Source organism: Salmo salar, chromosome ssa07 (genome assembly GCF_905237065.1).
Source record: "Salmo salar chromosome ssa07, Ssal_v3.1, whole genome shotgun sequence".
Taxonomy (NCBI): domain Eukaryota; kingdom Metazoa; phylum Chordata; class Actinopteri; order Salmoniformes; family Salmonidae; genus Salmo; species Salmo salar.
In genome coordinates this window covers 704,666-715,000 of record NC_059448.1, presented here as the reverse complement: position 1 = coordinate 715,000, position 10,335 = coordinate 704,666, and the positions used below count along the sequence as shown (strand labels likewise).

General features: G+C 39.6%; 1 protein-coding gene across 1 annotated transcript in view; it reads left to right on the top strand.

Moving 5' to 3' along the window:
* The window catches only part of ctc1 (CTS telomere maintenance complex component 1), a 65,977-nt gene that overhangs the window by 26,430 nt on the left and 29,212 nt on the right, over positions 1 to 10,335 (top strand). Inside the window, exons 12-14 of the mRNA XM_045722567.1 lie at positions 9,258 to 9,372; positions 9,593 to 9,785; positions 9,900 to 10,304. Of these exons, the coding sequence (XP_045578523.1) occupies positions 9,258 to 9,372; positions 9,593 to 9,785; positions 9,900 to 10,304 (713 nt within the window). The remainder of the gene's footprint in view (positions 1 to 9,257; positions 9,373 to 9,592; positions 9,786 to 9,899; positions 10,305 to 10,335) is intronic.

The following is a 10,335-nucleotide window of genomic DNA, read 5'->3' as shown; positions in this document are numbered from 1 at the left end:
AAAAGCGTTCTGGACAGAGGAAGGTTGGGGAAAAAGCGTTCTGGACAGAGGAAGGTTGGGGAAAAAGTGTTCTGGACAGAGGAAGGACAGAGGAAGGTTGGGGAAAAAGCGTTCTGGACAGAGGGAGGTTGGGGAAAAAGCGTTCTGGACAGAGGAAGGTTGGGGAAAAAGCGTTCTGGACAGAGGAAGGTTGGGGAAAAAGCGTTCTGGACAGAGGAAGGTTGGGGAAAAAGCGTTCTGGACAGAGGAAGGTTGGGGAAAAAGCGTTCTGGACAGAGGGAGGTTGGGGAAAAGCGTTCTGGACAGAGGGAGGTTGGGGAAAAAGCGTTCTGGACAGAGGAAGGTTGGGGAAAAAGCGTTCTGGACAGAGGAAGGTTGGGGAAAAAGCGTTCTGGACAGAGGAAGGTTGGGGAAAAAGCGTTCTGGACAGAGGAAGGTTGGGGAAAAAGCGTTCTGGACAGAGGAAGGACAGAGGTGTGAGAAGTTTGAGGTGTTCGGATCACAAAGAAGATTCGTGAGACGCAGAAATAATGAAGAGATGCTGGAGGAGTGTTTGACGCCGTCTGTCATCACGGTGGAGGCAATGTGATGGTCTGGGGGCTGCTTTGGTGACGGTAAAGTGGGAGATTTGTACAGGGTAAAAGGGATCTCCATGTCATACCCTGTGGACGGCGCTTAATTATGAGCCAATTTCTTCCTACAACAGGACAATGACCCAAAGCACAGCGCCAAACTATGCAAGGACTATTTAGGGAGGAAGCAGTCAGCTGGTATTCTGGTCTATAATGGAGTGGCCAGCACCGTCACCGGATCTCAACCCTGTTGAGCTGTTGTGGGTGCAGCTTGACCGTATGGGACGTAAGAAATACCCATCAGGAGGTGCTTCAGGAAGCATTGGGGTGAAATCTCTTCAGATTATCTCAACAAATTGACAACTAGAATGCCAAAAGGTCTGCAAGGCTGTAATTTCTGCAAATGCGAGGATTCTTTGACGAAAGCAAAGTTTGAAGGACACAATTATTATTTCAATTAAAAATCATTATTTATAACCTTGTCAATGTCTTGACTATATTTCCTATTAATTTTGCAACTCATTTCAGCTCACAAACTGTATGTTTTCATGGAAAACAAGGACATTTCTAAGTGAACCCAAACTTTTAAACATAATGTAAATATTAGCATGAGCAATATCAGCGTGGCTAAAATACAGTAGAATAGAATACAGTATATACTGTAGAATAGAATACAGTAGAATAAAATACAGTAGAATAAAATACAGTATATACTGTAGAATAGAATACAGTAGAATAAAATACAGTAGAATAGAATACAGTATATACTGTAGAATAGAATACAGTAGAATAAAATACAGTAGAATAAAATACAGTATATACAGTAGAATAGAATACAGTAGAACAGAATACAGTATATACAGTAGAATAAAATACAGTAGAATAAAATACAGTAGAACAGAATACAGTATATACAGTAGAATAGAATACAGTATATACAGTAGAATAAAATACAGTAGAATAAAATACAGTAGAACAGAATACAGTATATACAGTAGAATAGAATACAGTAGAATAGAATACAGTATATAAAGTAGAATAGAATACAGTATATACAGTAGAATAGAATACAGTAGAATAGACTACAGTATATACAGTAGAATAGAATACAGTAGAATAGAATACAGTATATACAGTAGAATAGAATACAGTAGAATATAATACAGTATATACAGTAGAATAGAATACAGTAGAATAGAATACAGTATATACAGTAGAATAGAATACAGTAGAATAGAATACAGTATATAAAGTAGAATAGAATACAGTATATACAGTAGAATAGAATACAGTAGAATGGAATACAGTAGAATAGAATACAGTAGAATAGAATACAGTAGAATGGAATACAGTAGAATAGAATACAGTAGAATAGAATACAGTAGAATAGAACACAGTATATACAGTAGAATAGAATACAGTAGAATAGAATACAGTATATACAGTAGAATAGAATACAGTAGAATGGAATACAGTAGAATAGAATACAGTAGAATAGAATACAGTAGAATGGAATACAGTAGAATAGAATACAGTAGAATGGAATACAGTAGAATAGAATACAGTAGAATGGAATACAGTAGAATAGAATACAGTAGAATAGAATACAGTAGAATGGAATACAGTATATACAGTAGAATAGAATACAGTAGAATAGAATACAGTATATACAGTAGAATAGAATACAGTAGAATAGAATACAGTAGAATAGAATACAGTATATACAGTAGAATAGAATACAGTAGAATAGAATACAGTATATACAGTAGAATAGAATACAGTAGAATATAATACAGTATATACAGTAGAATAGAATACAGTATAATATAATACAGTAGAATAGAATACAGTAGAATGGAATACAGTAGAATATAATACAGTATATACAGTAGAATATAATACAGTATATACAGTATAATAGAATACAGTAGAATAGAATACAGTATATACAGTAGAATAGAATACAGTGGAATAGAATACAGTAGAATAGAATACAGTAGAATAGAATACAGTAGAATGGAATACAGTAGAATGGAATACAGTAGAATAGAATACAGTATATACAGTAGAATAGAATACAGTAGAATATAATACAGTATATACAGTAGAATAGAATACAGTAGAATAGAATACAGTATATACAGTAGAATAGAATACAGTAGAATAGAATACAGTATATAAAGTAGAATAGAATACAGTATATACAGTAGAATAGAATACAGTAGAATGGAATACAGTAGAATAGAATACAGTAGAATAGAATACAGTAGAATGGAATACAGTAGAATAGAATACAGTAGAATAGAATACAGTAGAATAGAATACAGTATATACAGTAGAATAGAATACAGTAGAATAGAATACAGTATATACAGTAGAATAGAATACAGTAGAATGGAATACAGTAGAATAGAATACAGTAGAATAGAATACAGTAGAATGGAATACAGTAGAATAGAATACAGTAGAATAGAATACAGTAGAATGGAATACAGTAGAATAGAATACAGTAGAATGGAATACAGTAGAATAGAATACAGTAGAATGGAATACAGTAGAATAGAATACAGTAGAATAGAATACAGTAGAATGGAATACAGTATATACAGTAGAATAGAATACAGTAGAATAGAATACAGTATATACAGTAGAATAGAATACAGTAGAATAGAATACAGTAGAATAGAATACAGTATATACAGTAGAATAGAATACAGTAGAATAGAATACAGTATATACAGTAGAATAGAATACAGTAGAATATAATACAGTATATACAGTAGAATAGAATACAGTATAATATAATACAGTAGAATAGAATACAGTAGAATGGAATACAGTAGAATATAATACAGTATATACAGTAGAATATAATACAGTATATACAGTATAATAGAATACAGTAGAATAGAATACAGTATATACAGTAGAATAGAATACAGTGGAATAGAATACAGTAGAATAGAATACAGTAGAATAGAATACAGTAGAATGGAATACAGTAGAATGGAATACAGTAGAATAGAATACAGTATATACAGTAGAATAGAATACAGTAGAATAGAATACAGTATATACAGTAGAATAGAATACAGTAGAATAGAATACAGTATATACAGTAGAATAGAATACAGTAGAATAGAATACAGTATATACAGTAGAATAGAATACAGTAGAATAGAATACAGTAGAATGGAATACAGTAGAATGGAATACAGTAGAATAGAATACAGTATATACAGTAGAATAGAATACAGTAGAATAGAATACAGTAGAATGGAATACAGTAGAATGGAATACAGTAGAATAGAATACAGTAGAATAGAATACATCCAAAGTCTGGACTCATTCCAGGGTTTTTCTTTATTTTTACTATTTTCTACATTGTAGAATAATGGTGAAGCCATCAAAACCTCCGCATTGACTGACCTTCATGTCTTAAAGTAATGATGGACTGTCGTTTCTCTTTGCTTATTTGAGCTGTTCTTGCCATAATATGGACTTGGTCTTATACCAAATATGGCTATCTTCTGTATACCACCCCTACCTTGTCACAACACAACTGATTGGCTCAAACGCATTAAGAAGGAAAGAAATTCCACTAATTATCTTTTAACAAGGCACAGCTGTTAATTGAAATGCATTCCAGGTGACTACCTCATGAAGCTGGTTGAGAGAATGCCAAGAGTGTACAAAGCTGTCATCAAGGTGAAGGGTGGCTATACTTTGAAGAATCTCAAATCAGAAATATATTTTGTTTAACACTTTTTTGGTTACTACATGATTCCATATGTGTTATTTCATAGTTTTGATGTCTTCACTATTATTCTACAATGTTGAAAATAGTAAAAAATAAAGAAAAACCCTGGAATGAGCAGGTGTGTCCAGCGGTTGCGGGCGGTGCAGTTGCCGTACCAGGCGGTGATACAGCCCGACAAGATGCTCTCAATTGTGCATCTGTAAAAGTTTGTGAGGGTTTTAGGTGACACGACAAATTTCTTCAGCCTCCTGAGGTTGAAGAGGTGCTGTTGCGCCTTCTTCACCACACTGTCTGACCATTTCAGTTTGTCAGTGACGTGTACACCAAGGAATTTGAAGCTTTTCACCTTCTCCACTGCAGTCCTGTCGATGTGGAGAAGGGGGCTGCTCCCTCTGCTGTTTCCTGAAGTCCATCAGCTCCTTCATTTTTGTTGATTGAGAGGTTATTTTCCTGGCACCACTTCGCCAGTGCCCTCACCTCCTCCCTGTAGGCCGTCTCGTCGTTGTTGGTAATCAAGCCCACTCCTGTTGTGTTGTCTGCAAACTTGATGATTTGAGTTGGAGGCGTGCGTGGCCAGGCAGTCATGAGTGAACAGGGAGTACGGGTACTTCCCATCAGGAAGTCCAGGACCCAATTGCACAGGGTGGGGTTCAGACCCAGGGATGAGCTTGGAGGGTACTATGGTGTTAAATGCTGAGGTATAGTCAATGAACAGCATTCTTACATAGGTATTCCTCTTGTCCAGATGGGATAGGGCAGTGTGATTGCCTCGTCTGTGGACCTATTGAGGCGGTAAGCTAATTAAAGTGGGTCTACGGTATCAGGTAAGGTGGAGGTAATATGATTTTTAACTAGCCTACCAAAGCACTTCATGATGACAGGAGCGCTACGGGGCGATTTAGTCATTTAGATCAGTTATCTTTGCCTTCTTGGGAACAGGAACAAGGGTGGCCATCTTGAAGCATGTGGGGACAGCAGACTGGGATAAGGATTTATTGAATATGTCCGTAAACACACCAGCCAGCTGGTCTGTGTATGCTCTGAGGACGGGGCTAGGGATGACGTCTGGGCCAGCAGCCTGCGAGGGTTAACACGTTTAAATGTCTTATTAACGTCGGCCACGGAGAAGGAGAGGGGGGGCCCACAGTCGGTGTCACTGTGTCATCCTCAAAGCAGGCAAAGAAGGTGTTTAGTTTGTCCGGGAGCAAGCCGTCGGTGTCCGCGACGTGGCTGGTTTTCCCTTTCTAATCCGTGATTGTCTGTAGATCCTGCCACATACGTCTCGTGTCTGAGCCGTTGAATTGCGACTTCACTTTCTCCCAGTACTGACGTTTTACTTGTTTGATTACCTTTCCAGGAGGCATAGCTGGACTGTTTGTACTTGTCCATGTTACTCGTCACCTTGCCGTGGTTAAATGCGGTGGTTTGCACTTTTCAGTTTTGTGCTAATGCTGCCCTCTATCCATGTTTTTTGGTTTGGATAAGTTTCAATCAACACAGTGGGAACAACATCCCCTATATACTTCCTGATGAACTCAGTCACCGAGTCACTGTATATATATATAGTCAATGCTATTCTCAGAGGCAACCTGGACCATATCTCAGTCCACGTGATCAAAACAATCTTGAAGCATGGATTCCGATTGGTCAGACCAGCGTTGAATAGACCTTAGCACGGGTACTTCCTGTTTGAGTTTCTGCCTATAGGAAGGGAGGAGCAAAATGGAGTCGTGATCTGATTTGCCGAAAGGGAGGGCAGGGGGAGGGCCTTGTAGTCATCCCGGAAGTTGGAGTAGCAGTGGTCGAGTGTTTTTCCCAGCGCGAGTACCGAGTACTACAGTCAATGTGTTGATAGAACTTCGGTAGCGTTTTCCTCAAATTGTCTTTGTTAAAATCCCCAGCCACAATAAATGCAGCCTCAGGATATGTGGTTCCCAGTTTTCATAAAGTCCACTGTAGTTCCTTGAGGGCCGTCGTGGTATCGGCTTGAGGGGGAAATATACACGGCTGTGACTATAACCGAAGAGAATTATCTTGGGAGGGAATACGGTCGGCATTTAATTGTGAGGTAAGCCAAATTCAAAACAACAAAAATCTCCTAATTCAAATTTCTCAAACATACAAGTATTATACACCATTTTAAAGATACACTTCTCATTAATCCAGCCACAGTCCAACATAGCATTAGATTATGTTAGGACAGCACCTTGACAAGAAAAACCACACAGCCATTTTCCAAGCAAGGAGAGGCGTCACAAAAACCAGAAATACAGCTAAAATATTCACTAACCTTTGATGATCTTCATCAGATGGCACTCATAGGACTTCATGTTACACAATACATGTATGTTTTGCTCGATAAAGTTCATATTTATATCCAAAAAACCTATTTTACATTGGTGTGTAATTTTCTGAAACGTTTTGCCTCCAAAACCTCTGGTAAATGAGCACATCAATTTACAGAAATACTCATCATAAACTTTGATAAAAGATACAAGTGTTATGCACAGAATTATAGATAAACTTCTCCTTAACCTCTATGGGACCGGCGGGACGAATTCGTCCCACCTACGTAACATCCACTGCCAGCCTGTGGCGCGATTTTCAAAATCTTCAAAATCCTATTACTTCAATTTCTCAAACATATGACTATTTTACACCATTTTAAAGATAAGACTCTCGTTAATCTAACCACACAGTGTGATTTCAAAAAGGCTTTACAACGAAAGCAAAAAATTAGATTATGTCAGCAGAGTACCAAGCCAGAAATAATCAGACACCCATTTTTCAAGCCAGCATATAATGTCACCAAAACCCAGAAGACAGCTAAATGCAGCACTAACCTTTGATGATCTTCATCAGATGACAACCCTAGGACATTATGTTATACAATACATGCATGTTTTGTTCAATCAAGTTCATATTTATATCAAAAACCAGCTTTTACATTAGCATGTGACGTTCAGAACTAGCATACCCCCGCAAACTTACGGGAATTCGCTAACATTTTACTAAATTACTCACGATAAACGTTCACAAAAAGCATAACAATTATTTTAAGAATTATAGATACAGACCTCCTCTATGCACTCGATATGTCCGATTTTAAAATAGCTTTTGGTGAAAGCACATTTTGCAATATTCTAAGTATATAGCCCAGGCATCACGGGCTCGCTTATTTAGACACCCGGCAAGTTTAGCACTCACCATAATCATATTTACTATTATAAAAATGTCATTACCTTTTGTTGTCTTCGTCAGAATGCACACCCAGGACGTCTACTTCAATAACAAATGTTGGTTTGGTCCAAAATAATCCATCGTTATATCCGAATAGCGGCGTTTTGTTCGTGCGTTCCAGACACTATCCGAAATAGTAAAGAAGTGTCGCGCGCTTGGCGCAATTCCTGACAATAAAATTCAAAGTATTCAATTGCCGTACGTCGAAGCATGTCAACCGCTGTTTAAAATCAATTTTTACGTCATTTTTCTCGTAGAAAGCGGTAAAATTCCGACAGGGAATCTCCTTTTCGGCAAACAGAGGAAAAAATCCCAAAGGCGGGGCGGTCGGGGTCACGCGCATAAGCTAGTGTCTCTTGATGGGCCACTTGAGAAAGGCGATAATGTGTTTCAGCCTGGGGCTGGAATGACGACATTCTCTTTTTCCCGGGCTATGAGAGCCTATGGACGACGTGGGAAGTGTCACGTTAGAGCAGAGATCCTTAGTAAATGATAGAGATGGCAAAGAAGTTCCAGAAATGGTCAGACAGGCCACTTCCTGTAAAGGAATCTCTCAGGTTTTGACCTGCCATTTGAGTTCTGTTATACTCACAGACACCATTCAAACAGTTTTAGAAACTTTAGGGTGTTTTCTATCCATATGTAATAAGTATATGCATATTCTAGTTACTGAGTAGGAGTGGTAACCAGATTAAATCGGGTATGTTTTTTATCCAGCCGTGTCAATGCTGCCCCCTAGCCCTAACAGGTTAATGCAACCGCTGTGTCAGATTTCAAAACAGCTTTACGGCGAAAGCACACTTTGCAATAATCTGAGTACGGCGCTCAGACACCAAAACAAGCCATACAGATACCCGCCATGTTGTGGAGTCAACAAAACTCAGAAATAGCGTTATAAATATTCACTTACCTTTGATGATCTTCATCGGAATGCACTCCCAGGAATCCCAGTTTCACAATTAATGTTCGTTTTGTTCGATAAAGTTCATCTTTATATCCAAATACCTCCATTTTGTTTGCGCGTTTAGTCCAGCATTCCAAATTCACTAAGCGCGCGAGTTTAGTCCAGACGAAAAGTCAAAATAGTTACATTACAGTTCGTAGAAACATGTCAAACGATGTATAGAATCAATCTTTAGGATGTTTTTATCATAAATATTCAATAATATTCCAACCGGACAATTCCTTTGTCTTTAGAAATGAAAGGCAGCTCGCTCTCACGGCCGCGCGCATGACTGAGCTCATGCCAATTTTCCAGACACCTGATACAATCAGCTCTTATTCTCTCCCCAGTCACAGTAGAAGCCTGAAACAAGGTTCAAAAGACTGTTGACATCTAGTGGAAGCTTTAGGAAGTGCAATATGACCCCACAGACACTGTATATATATATATATATATATATATATATATATATATATAAAATAAACCTCAGATTTCCCACTTCCTGGTTGGATTTTTCTCAGGTTTTCGCCTGCCATATGAGTTCTGTTATACTCACAGACATCATCCAAACAGTTTTAGAAACTTCAGAGTGTTTTCTATCCAAATCTACTAATAATATGCATATTCTAGTTACTGGGCAGGAGTAGCAGGCATTTTACTTTGGGCACGCTTTTCATCCAAGCTACTCAGTACTGCCCCCCTTTCCCAGAGAAGTTAATAATGTGTGTGTGTGTGTCTACAGGTTGCTTGGTGTGTGTGCAGAGGTTCACCATGGTGATGGAGAGATTCCTCCAATCAGAGTTCCCTTCATACAAACACCTGGACCAGGACAGTTACATCACACACAGACACTGCAGGTACACACACACACACACACACACACACACACACACACACACACACACACACACACACACACACACACACACGTAATAAGTAATGTGTGTGTCTTTGTTATAATAGCGTGTGTGTGTGTCTGTGTCTGTCTGTGTGTGTCTGTCTGTCTGTGTGTGTGTGTGTGTGTGTGTGTGTGTGTGTGTGTGTGTGTGTGTGTGTGTGTGTGTGTGTGTGTTCCAGGGTGTACATCCAGCTGTGTTTGAACGACCTCCACATTCTCAGCCCCTCTGCTGCCATGGCATCACTCCTCCTCAGAGAAAACAACAGAACGACACAGGGAGGAGAGAGGGAGGAGAGGAGAGAGAAAGGGGGAGGAGAGAGGGAGGAGAGGAGAGAGAAAGAAGGAGGAGAGAGGGAGGAGAGGAGAGAGAAAGGGGGAGGAGAGAGGGAGGAGAGGAGAGAGAAAGAGGGAGGAGAGAAGAGAGAGAAAGAAGGAGAAGCGAGGGAGGAGAAGAGAGAGAAAGGGGGAGAAGCGAGGGAGGAGAAGAGAGAGAAAGGGGGAGAAGCGAGGGAGGAGAAGAGAGAGAAAGGGGGAGAAGCGAGGGAGGAGAGGAAGAAGAGGAGCAGAGAAGAAGAGAGGGTAGAGGAAAAGAAAGAGGAGAGAGAGGGAGGGGCCAAGAGAGCGCGACAAATCCACACGGAGAACGAGATCAAACCAGGAGGAGGAGCCTCATTGCCCGGCGACCAGCCCTGTATCTCCGTGGTGATGTGTGTGGAAGGAAAGGAGGGCGTGGCCTGGCGGAACGAGGGGATTTCCTGTGAGGGAGAAGAGGCTGGGTTATCTCTGTGTTTCTCTGTGAGGGCTGATCTCATTGGTCAAATTCAGCGGTGGGGGCGGGACCCCAGGAACTGTCCATTACAGGAGAGAGAGACAGACGGACAGACCAGAACGGTGAGGCTCTCCCCCTCTCCCCCTATCCCTC